This window comes from Gallus gallus, chromosome 17 (genome assembly GCF_016699485.2).
Source record: "Gallus gallus isolate bGalGal1 chromosome 17, bGalGal1.mat.broiler.GRCg7b, whole genome shotgun sequence".
NCBI lineage: Eukaryota > Metazoa > Chordata > Aves > Galliformes > Phasianidae > Gallus > Gallus gallus.
Window position 1 is genome coordinate 3,997,250 of NC_052548.1, and position 20,534 is coordinate 4,017,783.

A 20,534-nucleotide genomic window follows, 5' to 3' on the forward strand; every position below is an offset into this window, starting at 1 on the left:
CCATGCATTGGTGGGACAAAGCAGGGCGAAGGCTGCCTGGCTGTGTTTTGTCTGCGGCTCTTCTGGGCCGGGGTTTCAGGCCGTGAAGGGACAAAAGAAATCTGTCCTTAGCCCTTCCCCTGCCACAAGCCGACTGACTGTGAGGTGATGTTGCAGAGCTGTATTTCTTGCTGTGGTGCCCCTGATGCGATGCTGTGATCGTCTGCCAAATGAGATGAAATGGGGCAATTAAGGATTGTGATGAAATAGTTTTGCTTCTGTTCTCTACCTGGAGAAAGAACTTGTCTGGTTGTACGTATGTGTTCGGCTTTTAAAGATCGTGTAATAAAGGAAAAATTGATCCAATTAACAGTGCATTGCAGACGGCTCATTTTGTTATTAAAAACACTCTGTCTTCTCCCTTTGGTGGCAGATTGTGTTTTATGGCTGGTGGGAAGGAGCCTCGATAACACAACGGCTGCACGACCCCTTCTGCGCTGTCGCAGCGGGGAGGACAGATCTGACCTCTTGGGCAGCTCTAATGTAACTTCATCTAACAATTCCCTGCCCACCCCATAAACAAAGCCTGGAGTTTCTTCCATCCAATGGCAGCGGTGCTCCTGCACTTTCTGCCTCAGTGCTGCCTGGCTGTGGAGGCAGCTCATTCCCAGGGGCCGGGAGGAGAGCTCACTCTGATTCTGATAAACACTGCAACACGTCTGCATAGGAACAGTGCGTTTACATGGAGCCAAAGGGCAGCAAAGCAGTGTTGTACTCAGCTTTCAAAGACCTCCGTGTGTCACCAGCACATGCAGGCTCTCCCCTGCCACACAGCACAGCTGCTGATCTGGGGAAAGGCTGTTATTACTCGTGCTCATCTCAGATGACTCGGAGCAGCTCTTTAAACGGTGACGAGCTGCCAGTTTATCAGTTACAGCTTATGTGTGCTGTAACATTGGGCCTGGGCAGCAGCCGACAGCCGCAGTTTCGAACGGGGACGAGCAGGAGAGCGCTTCTTAATCAAAGGGGGCAGAGCTACAGAAGTACAACTCCAGCCAGATGCTTTCAGTTGCTTCCATTGTATAGCTTAAGTGATTTTTCTGGGTCATTACTCCATGTGAGGACTTTAAGTTATTTCATTTTGCACAACTAATTACTCGCCTGGTAATTCTGGATTACAATCAGCAGTGCATAAGGTCGCTTAGCAGACTGAGTCACAGCACAGACTTCAGTCTAAACTAAATTTCATGGCAACCAGCTAGATTGTTTTTTCCTCCTCTGAGCAAAATGTCAAAATCTGAGGGGTTGAAATAAACATAATGATCTAAACCACAAGCTGGGAGAGTGTTATAAAGGTAATGGAGTGGTGGTTTGAAGGAGCTTATCTCAAGGATAGGGAAATTCAAGGTATAAGGGAAGGCCATTACCACCTTTGGTAGGTGCAAAGCTCACCCTTCTTCATGCACCTGATTGTGTGTAGGAATTAAAAGCTAAAGGTTCCCATGGTTCCCATGGCAGTACCAGACCTGAAGGGAGCGGATTCAGACCATGCAGGAACAGGAGGGACCCACAGGTCCTGCTCTGAGGGGTACAGCTGCTATTCCAGCAGACCCTTAGGCTGCATCCTTGTGTTTCATGAAGATCTCTGTCTAAACTGCTCAGTTCACAAGAAAGCATGAAATCTGTAACCTCTTACAGGGAAACACATCCAGAGATACATGATCCGAGGGAGATAAGCGAGCAGAGGGTGATGGATGGTCAGGAGGCCCTAGTGAATGTGACAGCAGCTGTCAGCACAGCCCCTCCTGCTTTAGTGAGCAGTCAGCTGCCGAGAGCGAGCATCTCTCAGACCTTACACAGCAGTGTAACACTTTGGTACTGAAAACCTCTTTATCTCCACCCGTGCACACTCCAGGCACACCAGCCCCGCTCCCAGGTCCCTATGGATGGGAGGGGTGAGCTCTTCCCAGCTGGAGAACACACATCTCCCACGCTGAGGCATCTGCAAGGTGTGAAGGAAAAGAGTTGTCATTCAAATGCCTGACAAGATGAGACCCTCTGCATTACGGCTGATAACGTCTCCATTTTCTCTAAGTGCCAGAGCACTTACAGACATTTGTTCTGCATTTTGTGTATCGCAGTGGGAGCAAGCGAGCTAGAACGGCACTCAGGAAATCCCACTGGGGCTGTCAGATGGTGCTGCTGGAGCAGCTCTGCCCTTTTCCTCGCCCAGCTCTGCTCCCCATCCAGCCAAGGAGCAAGCGGGTCTGTGGCACATCTGTGTTGGTGAACAAAGTAGCCCCACAGGTGGGTGGAGGGACCCCTGTCTTTTCTTCTGCGCTTTTTGGGATGGTGTCTCTGTGACTGCTCTACCTCCTGTTTTATTGCGCAGCACGGCATTACTGAGCTTGCCTGTGCCCTCAGAGAACTACAGAACCATAGAATGGTTGGGTTAGAAAGGACCTTACAGCTCCCAGCACCACCCCTGCCATGGGCTGCCTGCCCCCTCAGGTTGCCCAGGGCCCATCCACAGCCTTGGGCACCTCCAGGGATGGGCCCCCACAGCTCTGGGCAGCAGTGCTGGGGCCTCACCGCCCTCTGAGTAAAACATTTCCTCTGAAATCTAACCAAAATCTCCCCTCCCAGCCTCTTGCCCAGCCCCAGCCTGCTCATAGTGAACAGGAAAGCCTCGACCCTGTGCAAGCACTGCTCAGCCCCAGCCGGAGCACTGCACCGTCAGCACCCCACATTAGCCACGGACCCCAGGCACGGCACCATGGGGCTGCTATGAAGCCGGTTTGCCCCATCCCAGGCAGACCTGGCCCAATCTTAAACGCAACAGGGGATGGCCTGGGTTGTCACATTGGCCTCAGCTGCCAAATGAAGATGTTCTCACAACTGGTGAGAACTTAATGAGGTACCGTCAGCATTAAGCACTGCCTTCAATGACGGGAAAAACGGATGCAGGCTCCCGTGGCACAGATCGATGGCCAGGTCGATCTGCAGGTCCCTGCTTGGAAGCCCCTCTGCTGAGCCAAAGCACCACTTGGCTGCACAGAGCCCAAGCAAACAGGCCCTGAAAACAGGATTTTAATCGCTCAGCATGAAATAAAATCTGGGTTTGGTTTGCTTTGCTCACACAGTTCCTAGAGGAGAGCCTGGGGAAGTGTCTGCATTTGCCTGAGCAGAGGCTGCATGGGCAGCAGCCCCGGCCTCCCCACCTCTCCTGTTTGCAGGAATCACTCCTGCACACCTCTGGGACGTGCCAGGCAGCTCCACTGCAGAACAGGGCTCTGCCTCCCAGGAATCCCCACAGATCGCCCCAAGTAGGGCAGCATGGTGCCACCCTCCCTGTCCCTGTCCCTATCCCTGTCCCCAGGCTGCTCCCACTGCCCCAGGTGGAAGCTTCCTCCCGGGCTGCTTCAACAGTGTCCCCATTTCCACAGGTAGAGAAGCCCACAAATGCTGGCAGCACCTGCAGCTCGCTTGTCCCAAGGGCACAAACCCTCTGCCAGCCCCACAAGAGCTGCATCCCTTTCTCCTCCACATGGCTGAATAAATGGATGCCGAGATGCTAAGCCATGTCACTGGCCGTGTTTTCCATGGGGTCTCAACACACTGATCGTGCTCTTTCTTGGCAGCAGTTTCTTCCCAGGGCCCATGAGTTGATTTATGAAGTTGATTACAATATTAAAATAATTCCATACGATGCTGTGAACATGCCACAGCATGCATTCTGATCATATTTGGTGCCGTTTCAATTAGCTCAAGCCTCTCCTCTCCCCCTGCTCTGCTCACTAACAAACTGCTCTCACCCTGGCCTTGCTGTTGCATTTATGGGAGCTGATATGCACACACACTTGGAGCAGTGCTGGAAGGAGCAGTGGGAGAATGGCAGGACAGAGCTATTTCTGAGCTGAGAATGCATCCAGAATCATCCAGCTGGGGCTATTTATCCAGATCCTCCCTATAACATTGCTAAAACGAGGGTAAATCAGGGGAGAAGCTGGGGATAAAATCAATCCACCATCACTGGCGAGCTCTTCTTCTTCCCTGGGATTTCTCCAGGAGAGAGCCCTGGGCTCCTCGTGATGCTCTGCCCATGGAACAGCATCCCTGGTACATCTGCAAGAGCCCTGAGCATCCTCAGCCTGTTCCCAGGAGCCTTTCCCGGACATCAAGCAGCCAATTACAGAACTTGTTCCTTCCACTGTAGCAAACGCCCCAGAGATGAACCTCACCACTCCTGCTGGCTGCCAAAGCCCCAGGTCACAGACAGAGCTGTACACAAACAACATCAGTGCCAACACCTAGTACCTAACTAACACAGCACAGCCAGAGATTAAACACTCATATGCAGAACGGGACCGTCCTCCATCCCCCCCTGCATCCTGCGGGGTTTGGAGCAGGAGCTGCTCGGGATCCTCTCCCCATGGACACGTCTGCAGAGGGCTGAGCGTGTCTGAGCGCGTCACCGCATCGCAGCGCATCAGCAGCACACCTCCACAACGCTCCCTCCTGCTAAACGGGGGCATTGCTTTGGCAAACTCCATTTATCACTCTTTAAAAACAAAACAAATGAGTACAGGATGTTACAAACAGGCTTACGGGAGTGCTGTGCTGGGTAGACGGAGGGAAAATGAAGCAGAACGCACTGCAGGAGCCGGACTGCACGGACCGCAGCAGCACACAGGATGGGATGGATGCAATGGAAGAGATGGAAGTGATGGAAGCACCTGTGAGCTCCTGAGCCCTGCAGCGTGCCCTAAGGAGCACTGCAGACGTTTTCAAGAGAAGAACATGAGGAATATCCCGAGCTCCCTGGAGGAGGGAGTTGGATTGGCAAATGGAAGGCTACAGCGATAAGGGAGTTTTTATAAACATAACCTAATTGTATTACTTCAAAGTCCTGAAGTTTATTGCCCTGTTTAATGATGTGTCTCATTATTTATAGTGTAGCACAACGAGTCTGCTATTGATTTAATACACTTCTTTAAAGACTGTCATTGTCACAAGCAATAAAACGAAGCTATTCTCAGACAGCTCAATTATGTCACATCTCCATAAACCCACCCACACCCCCGGCTGGGGCACGGCGGCAGGGCTGGGGGTGAACCATGGCAAAGAGCAATGGAAGCACGCGGCGCTCAGGGCACTGCCCTCCTCACCTTTCTGATACTGGAGCCACAGCTGCTGCTGCACCTTCTTGCTGGGAAAGTGGATGGTGCAGCTGAACTCGGAGCCGTACAGAGCCTCAGCGATGTAGTGGGAGCCGAACTGCTGGATGAAGGAGAGCAGCTCCTCCCGGCTGCTGTCCTTGTTCAGGATCTTCAGGATGTTGGCGAAGCCTGCAGGAGTAAAGCATGGGATAGATGGGGGAACTGCAGCACACAGCCCGCATGGGGCACAGAGCTGTTCCCCCTGTACTGCTGTGGTTTGCATCAGCTGCTACAATGCACAACCTGCGGCTTAACGGGGCTGTGGCTCTGCCATCCTGCAATGATTCCTCTCTCCAAGGGATTTCTCAAGCAGATCTCTAAGGATGGGCACACAAACCTTCCTGTGAGCCCAGGCCATCCTGCGGGATGCAGGGACATGGGGCAGTGCTCTCCCCCGGGGATGTGCATGGCCTTTGCAGGTACCATAAGCACAGATGTTGTCTTGGTGCAAAGATGGATTTATCGCAGAGGGCACAGCAGATCACCCCCAGCACAAATACCCTGCGTGACCTTTCATTGGGGTTAGAAAAGCTGTGGACAGCCCAGGGATCCATGGAACCAGGCTGTGGCAGCTCTGCACCATGGCAATACCTCCTGCAAAGCCATGCAGACAGCTGGGACGTGCCACAGGGCAGTGACACCACCCTGACTGCTCTGCAGAGCCCACAGATCACGGAGGCACTGCTGGAGAGGGCCCCTGTCGCTGCTGTGCTTCAGTGGTGGAGCTGAAAACACACTGCAAGGAAATATGTCGCATCTGTCACCCAAACGAGGTTATCTGCCTGGCTGGTTGATTGAAGGAGAAGGGTGGTGGAAGGAAAAAGCTGGAACAATTCATTGTGAGCTGACCCCAAAGACTTCGTTCAGCTCCATGTAGGCTGCTTCGTTCTGGGGCTGTGCAGCCTGGCTGTGCTGGATCTTTTCTGTTTTTGGGTTGTTGTTGTTGGTTTGTTGGTTTTTGTTTTTTTTTTTTCCCCATTTAAAAATAGGTTGATTTCTTAAATAAAAAATGCTGTTTTGAAATGAAAAAGCAAAACATTTCAGGTCACAACAAAACGTTCCAGCATTTCTGAAACAAAACGTGTAGTTATAAAAATGTGGAAGTGAAATGTTTTGACGGCTGCAGGATCCTCCTGCCTGCCCCTTCCTCATCTGCCACTCCCTGCAAGACAGGATCTGCATTCACAAACAGTTTGGGTCCCTGTAAACCCACAAGTGTGCTTTTTGTCATATATGTATGTATACACGCGCTCATAGGAATCCCCCCATGGAGTTGCTCAGCAGCTCATGCTGGCTCTGCCTCCAACCCTGTGTGCAACCAGGTGCCCTTCTGCAAAAATGAGGCAGGTCACTGCCCGGGGCTGTGGTGGGGTCCTCAGCCCTGCAGGTATGTAAGAGGGACGTGGGTTGCTGATGGGACCCAGAAGGGTAGGCTGATGGCTGGACATGGTGGTGATGGTGGACTTTCCAACCCAAATGGTTCTATGATTCTCTATCTCCCACGCACTGAGCATCTCTCACCTGAAGAGAGGGTGATGGAGCTGAGCTTCACACGGTACAGGTTGCTCCTGACCCGCCAGTGCTGCACCATGGGGTAGCCCATCGCCTCGTCATACTTGATGTCTCCTGCAAAGGAACAGCCGGCATTGAGCACCCACAGCCAACCATAGGGGAATACTCTTTGGCCAGCAGGGCGGGCTCGTACCAGTGAGGAGCTGGAGGTCGGGCAGGGGCTCAGACAGCACTCCACGGCACTGCTCCTCCACGGGCAGCGGGATGACCAGCAGCCCATCAGCCAGCTGCGGGAAGTCCTTGATGAAGTTGTTCTCCCTGCAGAGAGAAAAAGACAACTGCAAAGCAAGGATGCAGGCTGCGGCCGGGCAGCACGGCCGAGGGACACCTCCAGGTGGGTTCTTGGGAGCAGTCCTAGCAGGGATGGGGTTCCCTCTCTGCCCCATCTGCAGGCTGCGAGGTGATGCTTAACGAGCTCCCCAGGGCTGCAGCTCTCTGCTTCCAGCAGAACCGGCGCCAGCCTGGGGATCTGCCTGCTGCTTTTGGCCTGGATTCCCGAAGTGTGCTGTGGGAGGGATGGCAGGCAGCACTGAGAGGAAAGCAGCCTAATTTGCTCACCACGTGCAGCTTCGTGCTGGTCACCCAGCAGTGCCACGGGCACGGCTCTGCTCCAGGGCGAATGAGGACAAAAGAGTCAATGTACAGGCAGGTGCCGGATAAAGCCAAAGAGTGCAGCTTAGGCTGCAAATTCACCATGTGTGGGATCTTTCCTAACCTTAGCAGGTGAAACATTGTATAATAGGCCCCTAATGAATTGTTTCTGGAACAACTATAGCAGAGGAATTATTTGAAATGGTGAGCAGACAGGGCTGCGAGACGAGCCCCCCCAGCAAGCCCTGCACTTGCGTCGGGAACGCAGGAGGGGACATGTTCAATATTGATCTTAGAGACAGAATATAGGCCAGGAGGCTCTGCATCCTCCCGGAGCCGTGACAAAACGAGGAGGTTCCTGCAGAACCAGGTCAGCCCTCAGGCTGGCACTGCCTGCCCTCTCTCTGAGCTGATTTCCTCCCATCAGCTCCAGCTTTGGCCCCCACCAGCCCTATATTTCCCCCCTCCTGCACCCATCCACACTCAGGGGGATGCTCTGACATCCTGCTTGGAGGGACGTGTCCACCTCCACGGGTGCTGGTGTGTTGTGACACTGGTGCAGCACCTCCTGGGGTCTCCCAACTGCTCCAGGTTAGATGCAGCCGGAACAGCACATAGGGATGTAGGAGGAGAGCAGGGGATGCATCTCCCCGCCCCACATCTCAAAGCCTCCAGCACCTGATGGAGTCTCAGGAGCTTCACTTCAGGCACTGCCAAGGAAAAAGTGTTTTATTTGTCTGCGGGGAAAAACCTCTTGCTCACACGTGCACTCACAAATCTCCCATTGATCACACAGGGGATCCCCAGTGGCGGAGCAGTGATTTGCTGTTCGAAGCCCTTTGTTCCCTGAGCAATGCAAGCGGGGAACTGCAATCCCAGTGCATTCTCTACACCTGGGAGAGAAGAGATGCTGCGTGTGGGACACAGCTCAGCCTGCAGCGTGACTGCGTGTCACCCACAAGTGACAGCAAGGGGCAGGCAGCAGAGGTGTGCCCAGCCCTGCGTGCTGCCTCCAGCGTGCACAGGGAGGAGGGGACACCGGGGCTGCTGTCCCAGTGGGGACAGGGGCTGTGCTGAGGCAGCAGGAGCAGTGCAGGCGGTGTGAGGCCGATCTGTATGCACGGCTGCTGGTCACCGCTGAGGACTCTGCAAAAAGGTATTTACCAAAAAGCCGTGCTCTGCAGTGCTGCTCGCTGTAATGCCATTTGCTTTAACTGCTCTGCAGTCGAAAGGTTGGGGAAAAACAAGGGCCAAGTGCAAGTGGGTCCTGCGCATACAGACGTGGGTGTGCACATGCTCACAGCAGTGTTCAAAGCCCGAATTTCAGCAGTGCAATGGCACTTTTCTGCACCTCCTCCCTCCCTGACCCAAAGCTGCTCCTCTCCCGGGGTGCAGCTCAGCACCACTGCACACATCCTGCTGTGTGCCACCGCTGTGACCACGCCGGGTGATTGCAGGCACTGCAGAGCCACCGTGCTGCCACCTCACCCACCGTGCCGGGGAGGGCTGAGGGGGAAACAGCCAAAACCATTCTTGGGCCACAGCAAGCCGGGCAGTGTGCTGAGGGCCAGCAGCCGGCAGAGGGCTGCAGCTCCTCTTCCTCTCCTCCTTATTAATAACCCTGCGGTTACCGTCACCCTCCATACACAAACTGAGAGTTTCTGCACCCACTGGAAGCACCGAGCAGACCCACGGCGCTCTGAGCTCTGTCCGAACCACAGGGGAGGGCTGGGAGGGATGCAGCAGCCCGGTGCTCATGCCCTCTGGGTCCATACATGCCCTCCAAGCCCTGTGTATTCCAGTGGCATCAGGGGAAGAAGCAGCACACCGATCTGCTCCCAGGTCCCTGCAGCATCCTCCTGCCTCTCATCCTGCCTCCAGCACCTCACACTGCTACCACTCAGGAATGCACACTGACCCAACGCATCAGCTCACAGCACTCCTGCAAGGGAGATGCAATGGGGCAACTGACAGATCCTGGGTCACTGCAGAGAGAAATATTTCTCCCTCACTGCCCCAATCCCCCAGGAACACAGCCCAGTATGCTTCCCTGCTGCATCTGTGTCCTCCTGCCCTTCTGAAACTGCATACATGCACTGGGGAATTTTGGGGGGGGTCCTGACCTTAAGCAGCAGCCCCAAGGTCAATGCCATAGATCTGTGATGCAGTGCAGTGCAGAGCTGCAGCCCTACAGTACCGTATCACACAGCCAACGGGAAGCCAGTGAAGGGAGCAAGGGCATCCCACGGGGTCCCACAGATCTGCAGTGTCCCCGGGGGCAGCCGGGGCTCTCTGCCTGTCCTGGATGCGGCCACAGCCCCCAGGTCCCACAGCAGCCACATGCTGAGGAGCTGACAGAGGATGCACACAGCACACTGTGGTGGATGGGCAAATAAATTCAGGAAGGGGCAAGAAAAAAAAAAAGTTATAAATTAAAATGACCCCGCGAGTGATTAGCTGATGCCCTGAAGCGTGAGATTTAATTACCCTTATCTAAGCCGGCACAGCTACAAATGTTAATCACATTATCATCCAGGGTGTCTGTGTTCAGCACAGCGGCGGTGCGAGGACTGTGCTTTCTGCACAGCTCTGCTATGGAAGCTGGGAGGACGCCTTCCCCTGCAAGAAGAATTTGTTCACCTCACTTCCTTCTGGCCTGCAATGGCACAGGGGGGGTGCAGTGGATCTGAGGCTGCTCCATGCCAGCTTCTGAGCCAATGTCCCTTCAGAGAAGAGTTCTGCTGGAGCAGCTGTGAGCTCACCAGAGCCCGGCTTGATCCAGGGATGGTCAGAAAGGGCTCCTTCTTGTAATTGCACAAAGTATGATCTATGGAGTTGCTATGAGACAGACACGAGGGTGCCATGTGTCCACAGCCACTTTGGGGAAGGTAAGCATGCCGTAAATCTCCCCACATTTCTCCCCGACCTCATGCACCAGTGATTTATAAAGCATGCACAGTGCTGTCCTTACTCCAAACGCAGCTCATTATACCAGCAAGCCCCCACTCCCATTAACAAGATGGGACACAGTGGAGACCAAGGAGGCTTTGCCAGGCCCGGGGTCTCCGACAGCTCCCCAACTTGGTTGATGGGGCTGGGGGAGCGCAGACAACTGTCCTCACACTGCCATCCCTCCTGGCCACACATCGTGCACAATAACCACCCAACACCACACACCAGATGCTTCGCCTCTCGGCACGGGGAGAATTAGCATTTAAATTGAGGTGCTGCAGGGAGGTAAATCACGAGGCGCTGGGGATGCAGCACGTTTGTGGCTGCCGGTGGGCACGCGTGGCGCTCCTCGTCCTTGGGCACAATGCTGTGCTCAGCACGGCGCTCTGCCTCGCAGCATCCCTTCAGAGCCCCAGAACCATCCTCCGGGGGACTGGGACCAGCAAGGGCTGTGGGCAGGCACGTGGGCACCTGGACAGTGCAACCAGCAAATGATGTCCAGATGTAGGGCTTGAGGAAGACAAGAACACTGACATCACTTCACGGTAAGCCAAGCCCTGTGGATGCATTAGTGCTGCTGTTGGACCAAGACATGGATTCTCCACACTGCCCATGCCAAGCAGCACCACATCTCTTCTGCATTGCAAACAGCCACCTGAACCCCATCCTCCTCCAGGTGGCCCCGGACATCCAACTGTCCCCTCCTCAGGCCTAATGACCCCGCGATGGGTGACACCACCCAACCAGCAGCAGCGCCCACCACCATCACGCTGCCAGGCGTGGAGACGCGCAGCAGCACACTGCACAGCTCCCTGCTGCCCACCAGCAGCTCCACTTCCACAACCGCAACCCCCCCCTGCACAACCCCCAAACCCCACCACCGGCACCCCCATCCTCACACCCCGCACCACCCGTTTGTCACCTTCTGTTATCACCCCCCCCCCTCCCCGCTCCCACTCTCCCCCTTCGCTCCCCATTACGCAGCTATTTATGTATCCCACTACAATGCCTCTCCTGGGGCTGAGCTCTCGCAGCACGCTGTGGATCCTCCTCCCTCCGGAGCGCCTGTTGGGAACGTGATGAACCAACGCGGAGTGGAAACTCATTCGGAAAGTTGCGGTTCCCACAGCAACGCGTTGTGCCCATGGAGCAGGCAGAGCGAAGGTCTGCAAAGCTGGATTTATGCCTTAATGATGGAACCGGGGCTGCAAGAGCATTTCCATGCGAAAGCTCTGTTTTTCACAACTTTGCGAATATACAGATGATTCCCATCGGGTTTGAAATTTCCAGTGCTTAACCTTCGCTCAAAGGTGATTTCCTGCAAGAGGTTTCAAGTGGGGAAAAATATAAAGAAGTGTTTGAGTGAGAAGGTGGTGAGAAGCGGACACATCCCCAGCCTGGAGGAAAGCAGCACAGTGGCAGCCTGGCTCTTGCTGCATGTCCCGCTGCACAGCAGCCCGGTGGCAGGGCCTGGAGGTCCCATTGGTGCCGCAATGCCCTCACTCGATGGGAAGGTCCTGGGGACGTCCAACAGCTGCTGTGGCTGATGAGGAAGGAGCCCGTTTGCAGACGGCTGACGGGAGGATGTTCTGCTCCATGGATCTGCTGTTCCAGGTGTCCTCCAGTGGTGGCTCACGGCCGCAGGGCTGACCTTGCTGGCTCCATAGCTCAGCCAGTTGTGGCTCATTGACACGAGTTGGGTGGGATGGTGTTGTGTGGTCAGACGGACAGACAGCCATCCTGCAGCAGCGTGGGGAGGCGGTGTGCCATGAGCTGGGTGTTTGCATGCCTCGCAGCTCCCCTCCCACTGTTTGGTTTGGGCGCTGTTTGCAATCATCTCCCGAGTGTTGCTCAAGCAGCTCCAAACCTGCTGCTTTCATTAGGCTTATTTGTAATGAGGCAACAAATAACAGAACTCCTACTGACTTCACAGGAGCCAGGACTGCACGCTGGGACTTCCCAAGGAGCCGGCGCGAGGCAGGTGCCCAATGCACACGCAGTGCCTGCAGGATTGGGGTCAGAGCCCCCGACAGCCACAGCCTCACACTGCTACAGCCTGCAGGAACCACACGCACTGCCTTCCAAAAAGCCTTTGCCTTTCCAATGTGAATGCAGCCCCAGCTCTCTGCCCGGTGCACACATCCATTTCTCTAACAATTGATCTTAAGCATTTTTTTTCTCCTAAGCTTCATCATTAACCTTTAAGATGGAGATAAGGCGTAAGTGTTTGGAAAGGAATCAGAAGGGCCCCTGGACGTGAGCCAGGAGCGGTGCTGAGCCCGGGCTGCACATCCTTATCTCTTCAGCTCTTCTTTTGCCCTAGGGTGATTCGGACCGCTCTTGACTACCACCGCGGTATTACAAACCCTAATGAGGTTTGGAAAATAAGAAACCCACTGCAGCGTGGGAGAAACTAATAGAAATTGTTTTGTCTTCTCTCTATTAGTCATTAGAAGCAGAGGAAAAACAGCCACAGGCGGCGGCAGGGCTGTAATATCACCATGCATTGCATATGCTGGCGCTCTGACAAAGGCATTTCAGTGCCGTTCAGTCACCCGTGTTCCCTCCATGCAACGCCTGCCATGTGCCAGTGCAGATCCATGCATGGGGCCAGGCCGGGAGCCCAAAGGAGCCCCATCCCTGTGGGGCAGCGCTGGGTGCAGGATGTGGCCCTAAGCAGTTTCTCCTTGGCTCCCCCAGGCAGCTGAGACCATATGGTTAATGAGCTGATATTTGCCACTGCGTCTGCAAAGTTGCATTGCTGTATGCAAAGTTAATTACTGAAGCCATGAAACAGTGCACTCCTTGGGTCAGGTTTTGCGTCTCATCTTCCCAGACCAACACACAAGGACAGAGCACAGCCCTGCACCGGGCTCTGGGAGCACCTTTCACTCCTCTTCCCTTCTCCCAGCTCCTCTGGAGCTGCATGCCATCGCACCTAATGACAAGTGGCAGTGCTGTCACACCTGCCAGCTGTTTGCTGCTGCCCTCTGGTAACGCTGCAGCACCAGGGTACAGGCACAGAGCTGTGCTTTGTGCTGCTCTGCATGCACCGGGTGCCTCCACGGCTCCTCCAGCCCGCAGTGGGGCAAAGAGATGGCACAAATACCCCGAGCCCCTGTCTGAAGGAAATGGTTATAGAGCTCAGCAGCCCACGGGAGGCTGCATGCACACACATAAGCATCGCTGGAGGCTGGGGATGAGGAGCTGGGTTCACTATGCTGCTGGCAGGAAGCAGGCACGGCTCAGCTTGGCTCAACTCACATGTCCCCATGCCACCGCATGCACTGCCTGCAGCCAGGAGCCACAGTGCCAAGGCCACAGTGGGCTGATGTAGTCCCTGTGTGGGGAAGCTCCAGCGATGTGCTGGCACTGATGAAGAGTAGAGGTGCAGCTGCAGCAGTGTCCACAGTGCAAGCAGGAGCCTGCTCTGGGATGTGTCTCATCCATGGCTGCCAAGGAGCTGCACACAGCGTGCTGGGAGCCTCAGCTATCACAGCTCAAAGCTATATGGCTGCCCCACACCCAGGAGCAGCTGTGTCCTATGTCAGAGCAGGGAGGAGAGGAGCGATTCCTCTCTGCACCGCTGTAAGGCTATAAAGCCAGCAAGGACCCCCTGGGACGGACTGCACTCTATGAATCTGAGCTGTTATTATTGTAAAACCAAGCTCCACCCTATCTCTTCAGAACGCAGATTAACTATGCAATAACACCAGCTATAATTAGCATCATAAAAGTCAGCAATGGGAAAGCCAACAGGTCAGCGAGGCCATACCCAAGGCTGCTCCCCACTGTGAGAGGGGACCTCCAGGTGCTGCAGCAGCTCAGGATGGCAGTGCCAGCACCAGGAGGGTGCCCTGGGGTCTCTTCCCTCCTGTATGGGTTTGTACCCCTTCTCTTCCATTCTGACCCTTTCCTCATCCAGGACTTTGCACTGAGTACCCATCCAGCACACGGCCTTCTTCCAGCCCCTCTCTTGGAGCTGCCCTGGCCGTGCTGCCTATGGGCAGGGGCAGCAGGAGGGCTCCTGCCCAATTAGTGCTGCTGGTGGGTGACAGGCTCTGCTCTGCGCTGCGTGATGAGCTGTGAAAATGCAAATCTCAACTTCCTTCGCTGCAGCAGCTAACAAGATAATGAATATTTTCATCGGCTGCAGATAATACAAACATCTGCACAGACACAGACGTGCTGCAGGGCCGAGGGGAGCGGGGTGGCAGCAGCTCCCTGGCACCCCTCAGGAGAGGCGGCTCTGATGGCAGCCAGGCATGAGCTGCAGCGCGGGCTCCACCAGCAATGGCCAAACAGCAAACAGGCACTGTGCTGGGTTCAACTGCTACTGGCATAGGGTGGGACACAGCAGAGCAGCTCAGGGACATGCCCAGAGAGGCAGTGTGGCAGCAGGAGCTGCGTCAGCCATGCCCACGTTCCCCAGAGTTGATCCACCCCACTACTCAAGCCCCATTCCCACCAGGTGCAGAATGAGTCTGAAAAGCAGCAGTACATAAGCCACACCTATTGCTGACATCTCAATCAGTATTGTTTAAAAACAATTCACTCCCTCCTGCCCAGCCCCCTGCGTTGTCCATAGGGTATCATTTGCACGAGGCTCGCTTTTGTTTGGCTACAATGATAAAAAAAAATGCTAACAACCCCGTGTGAAAACATGTGGCTGCAGACTGCTGGAAACACCAGCTCCGAGCAGCACAATCTGTTCTTCTGCTCTGTGGGATGCAAACTTTGAAATGGAGTGGGGCTGATGCACGCAGGATGCAATAGTAAGCTAACTGATGGGGTGCTGTGCTAATTGCATTAGTCATTTATAGCCTGAACTTGACTAAATCTCAGTGCTTATCCTCCTGAGTGCAGACGCACTCAAAATACATAAGATGTGTCTATGTGCTATCGTTACAGGCTCTGAAAAGGGCTGGATGGACACAGGAGAGCGGCTGGGATATCTGCAATAGGGTGAGGGGTGGAAAACAAGGGACCCCTATGGGGGTAGCAATGCCACCACATGTGACAGCGAGTGGCACAGTGGCAGGTGGGGATGCTCCTGCAGTGAGTCTCAGACACAGAACCACAGAACCAGTAAGGATGGAAAACATCTCTCAGCTCCCCAAATCCAACCCCACCCCGCCATGCCCACTGACACATCCCTCAGTGCCACATCTCCACTGTTCTGCAACACCTCCGTGGACGGTGACCCCACCACTCCCTGTTCCAATCCTGACCACTGCACCCTGTGTGCAGCTGGGAGCGGGCAGTGGGGCACAGAGCAGAGCACTGCATCCCACCTCAGCCTCACAAAGCTGCCAAAGCCCTACAGCCCCACTGCCCGCTCTGGCTGGGATGGCGTGGTTCAGCTCCATAGGAGCGAGGCCTGAGGCATTAACCTGCCTTGGAGAGGCACCGTTGCTTCCAACCAGCATGTCTCAGGCTTCAGAGTGTGAACAGGTAATGGAATTGCAGCAACAAATAATAAAAAGAGGAATGAAATGGGAGGCAGCCACTGGAAAAGAGATCTATCTGTTATCCCGGCCTGAAGGGTAATGGGTAAACACGGCGCTCAGGCACTGCCTGGCACACAGCTTGCCAGCACGGGAATAATAAACAGCACAATTATAACTGCTGCACTCCGAGGTTTCAGAGAGGAGAAAAAGAAATCAATAGCGTTAATTTAACTGGTTATACACTTAATGTCTGTGGTGCTGCAGGGCAGCAGGATGGCCTCTCCGGGGCTGCCACGTGCTCCCAAAGGGCAGTGCCAGACCAGTCCCTGCATGGCCATGGTGCTGTGCGTGGCTGAGCGTCCGCCTGGTCCCATAGCACCCACGGGTGGGCACTGTGTGCTGGGCGAGCCCTGTGTTGGGGATGTCTCCAAACGCAGCTCCTGGTGTGGCTGCCAGCACACCCTGCTGGTTTATTAAAGGCTGAGAAGTGGAGAGGGGAAGGAGCGACAGATTTAAAATTAACTTGCCAAACTCCCATCAATATTACGACAATTCCCTGCATCAGTTCAGCGACCCGGCGTGCTGCCTGGCAGCAGCAGTGGGGCTCTGCAGCAGAGGCAGACTGGCAGCACACAGACATGGGCACCCAGCCCTCCGCAGCCCCCAGCCAGCCCCTCATGTCCCTGCCAGCTTGAGGCACGCTGTGGTTCTCTGTCCCTTCTCCACAGCAGTGAGGAAGTGCAGCTCTGTTTTCCATGCAGGGTTCCTGTAGGGTACGTGGTTGGGTTTGCAGAGGGAATGGAGCTGCAGGAAGCTGCTTGGCATGGCACAGCTTGGCCCAGCAGCCCTGCGTCCCCCACAGCCACCCTCCCTGGCTATGAAGATGTGAAAGCACTCAGTGTTTAGGATTATTTTTTGCATCGAGCAGCAAGGGAGCATCGCCACCAATCCTCCGCCCGCTGCAGCCACCAAACGTGCACCCTCCTCCTCTCTGGAGCCATTTCAGTCACTTCTCTGCCCCATCATCTAGGAACTTCAATGCATCAAAGCTTTGGGGAGCTCAATGGGGGACCCCCATGGCACGACGGGCGGACAGGAGATGCTCCTTAATTGCAGGACGATGCTCTGGGGCAAGAGTCAGAAGCTGCAACAGGCAGGGAGCAGGGCGAGGTGCGTGGGCTCCAGCATCCCATTTGCCATGCAGCAATAAGCTAGCGAGCAAAGCTTGCTCCGCGGGTAGTAATTTGGCTTTTCTACATATTAATGGCATAAAAGCAACAGTCTGAAACTGCAAACATCTCTTAAACAAAAATCTCTATTCCCCTGTGGGAAAGAGATGGCACAAAACAGATAAGGAAGTAACAAACAATCCATTTGGAAAATCGTCCCCCGGTGATTTGGGCACCGTGTGGAGTTCAGGCTCTGCCCCACTGGGAGGCAAAGGGGGGAAAATCGCTCTAATCTCATCTTTAGTGAGTTGGAGCAGTGCTGAGCTCCCGGCTAAAGCCAGAGGTGTGACTGGAATAGATCAGCTGTGATCCTGTGTAGTTACGAACACCGCACAGCGCCTGGCCAAAGAGAAGAAAAGGCTAAAAATAGAAAAGGGTGCCCAGGAAAGAGAAGTGCCTGCCATAAAACAGCTACAGCAGCAGCGATGTGGAGAACTCCTCCAAGCAGAGACCTCTACTCTTGCTTCTCCAACAGGTCTGCTGAGCAACTCAACCACTATAGACAAAATGACAGCCATTGGCACTCCCCCAGCCTGGGATCTGAAACACAACGATCTGTACGGTCCCATCCAACCCAAGCCATTCCGTGCTTCTATGATCTCTGCAGGCTCTTGGGTGGCCGAGGGACCACCCAGCCCTGATGGGATGGAAGTGCTGCTGTAACTGAGAGGCGTTGCTCAGGACACTCTGCGAGAGGCACCGCTGCCTCCAGCACTACGGCTCCCTCCCAGCACCACGCTGACACTCCGGGCGGATCCAGAATATCCTATTTATTAAAGACACTGGAGATGGAGCAACATGGGAAGCAGACACCATTCAGAGGACTGTCACATCTGCATAGCTAAAGGATCCCGGCGGTTATAAATCCCTCTAAAATACTCAGCCCCTTGTTCTGATAGCAGGTTCTTGCTCCTACTTTGCAGAAACAGGCTTTTAATCCCTGGTATTAGGCAGCTTCCTGCTATGTTTCAAATGCACCAAATTAAGGGCTTCTCTAACAGCTGGTGTCTTAATGCTCAGAGAGGTTCTTGAATATCTATGAAAATCAGAGGCAAATTACATCTTTTAGTTAATAATTTCTTCTCCATTAACCTCCTTCTCTTCCCTTGTTAGGAGATGATGTAATGGTGCTCCTACCGCAGAGCCCTCCGGCACGCCGGGCTGTGGAGGGATGCGGGTGTGCAGGGAGGCGAGCTCTTCTCATTGCCCCCAGGGTGCTGGAAGCCCTTTGGAAGCAAGACTTGTAGCTTCAGAAACAAGGATGCGCCTCCAAGAGCCCTTTCTGACCAGGAAACCTGTATGCTAGAGCCACAGTGCACGAGCTGGGGCTGGGTTACCCCATCTAAACTGAGTAGCTCCCTGATTTGAGGAGCTTACAGACCCCTCACAACCGCTCGACCTTTGAGCTCACAAAGCATTTCAGTTCCACAGATCTCTGCTCTGAAGGACCCACAGATCTGCAGCACGAGAGAGGGAAAGAAAGCAGAGAGGAGCCTGCAGGGAAAATTGCCTTCGCGTGCTGTCAATTCTCACTTCCAGCAAAGGCTGTGGCTCTGTTGGCTCCGAGCGCTCTGCTGGCTGCCGCTTTCTGCACGCCTCGCTGCTGGTGGAGCCCGTAATTCATCTGCCATCCCCGGAGCAAAAGGGCAGAGTTCAGCGTGAATTCATAGCTAGGAAGACTTTCACACTCAGCAGGGGAAGGAGTGCCCAGCAAAGCAGCAAGGCCAGAGGCGGTGAGCACCCACAACTCAGCTGAAATCACAGGCAGCAACGAGGTCTCAGTGCCTGAATAAGGAACAAACCCTGGTGTGCTGCAGATGCTGCACAAGAGTGGGGTCTGGGCAGAATATGGGCTGAGCGCTGCCAGCTGAGTCCTCTCCTGACACTGCTCAGCACAGGTGCTGTGAAATTCATAGGTCCACCTAGGTTTGCACCCACTCAAAATGTGGCGACGTTCAGTAGAAGTGAAGAAAACCACACGGCAGCCCTGCTCTGCTCTCCCAACACCCCGCATCACCGAACCATAAAGGTTCAAAAAGACCTCTGAGATCCCCACGTCCAACCCCAACCCACCCCACCATGGCACTGACCACGTCCCTCAGTGCCACATCTCCACCATTCTTGAAGTCCTCCAGGGACAGTGAAGGATGCCACCTGAGGACACCCCGTGATATGCGACACTCATCTCACTTCACCTTGTCAATGTTGTTTTTTGTTATGCCATTGCCAGAGCTTCTCCCAGAGTTCACTCCCATAAGGCTGAAAACATGCAAAAGGCAATTCTTTTTCAAGGCATATGTGCTTACATGGCAGAACTCATTGCAAGATGTGGTGGAGATGGAATATATCAACACTCAAGAGACAACAAGGCAGAGAAAAGTCCATCAAAGCACGTGGCCAAAGGGGCATCCACCAGCACAGGGAAACCCTATGCAGGAAGGATGAATAAATAGGAAAACTATGGAAGCTTGCTGCCCTTGTGCTCTCCTCCCCAAATATCTGCTGGGCAGTGTGTCAGAGCTGCTGCCCCTGCACCACCACACCTTGATCCCATCTGCCCACCTTGTTGTTCCCCTGGATGAGGAGCAGAGAGGGGCCGTACCTGAAAGTCATCTGGAACACCTGGCCCTGGTTGACGTGTTGGCTCCTGTTGTTGTAGCCGTGCAGCATCTCCCCAAAGAGTGTGTCGTTAAACTTGGCATCCGACTTCAGGCACTTGGGGCCCTCGCAGATGTCGGACAGCATGAGGCAGGACTTGCCATCAGGGGCCAGTTTGTACTCTTCCACGCACCTGCAGGACCACGAGCTGCATCAGAAGGACCCTGATCTTATCCAGACCCCAACCCTGGATCCCTGACCCTGACCTGGATCTCATCCCCAGCCCCTGGGAATCACTCCATGCTGCAGAGCAGAGCTGAGCACACCACGCTTTCCCACAGCCCCCAGTGCCCTCTGATGCTGCTACAGTGAACCTACGCTCCTCAGCCAAGAGCAAAGCCAAATCTGGAGCCGCTTCCCCTTTTTCCTCACATCAATGCCCTCCTGCAAGGACGCAGCTCTAGTGTGGCTGCTCCCTTGTTCCTTGCTCCTGCTGTCAAGCACCGTGTGGGTAAGACAGGCACTCACCTCCCAGGCACAGCGAGGGAAACTGAGGCAGCAGCAGAGATATGATTCAACTGTGCCTTGAGGAGGGGTTGTGCCAAACCAAGAGAAAAGGTCTCTGTCCTTGGGGACAGATGTCTGAAGTGCCAGCCCTGTCCCAGTGCCCGCTGCTCAGAGGCTCTGTCCTGCCCTCAGACTCCCTGACCCTGCAGAGGTGGTGCCCATGTGGCTTTCCAGCCCCCTCTCAGGCATGACAGAGGCAATGTGCTTTCTGTTGGTGACTCAGCCGCTGTGTGATGCTAAACAATAATAATAAAAGAGAGAAAAATAAAGGGGGAAAAAAAAACCCAACAACCAAACAGCAGCTTTCTGACACAGCCAGCTCCTCCTTGGGGAGCTGTGCTGCACCCCAAGGCCACCATCACCTTCCCATTTCTCTC

General features: G+C 54.5%; 1 protein-coding gene across 1 annotated transcript in view; it reads right to left on the reverse strand.

Annotated features, from left to right (window-relative positions):
• The window catches only part of ASTN2 (astrotactin 2), a 261,684-nt gene that overhangs the window by 97,432 nt on the left and 143,718 nt on the right, over positions 1-20,534 (reverse strand). Inside the window, exons 13-16 of the mRNA XM_003642274.6 lie at positions 19,595-19,783; positions 6,904-7,028; positions 6,720-6,824; positions 5,148-5,327 (exon numbers count right to left, since the gene is read on the reverse strand). Coding sequence (XP_003642322.5) covers positions 5,148-5,327; positions 6,720-6,824; positions 6,904-7,028; positions 19,595-19,783 — 599 coding nt within the window. The remainder of the gene's footprint in view (positions 1-5,147; positions 5,328-6,719; positions 6,825-6,903; positions 7,029-19,594; positions 19,784-20,534) is intronic.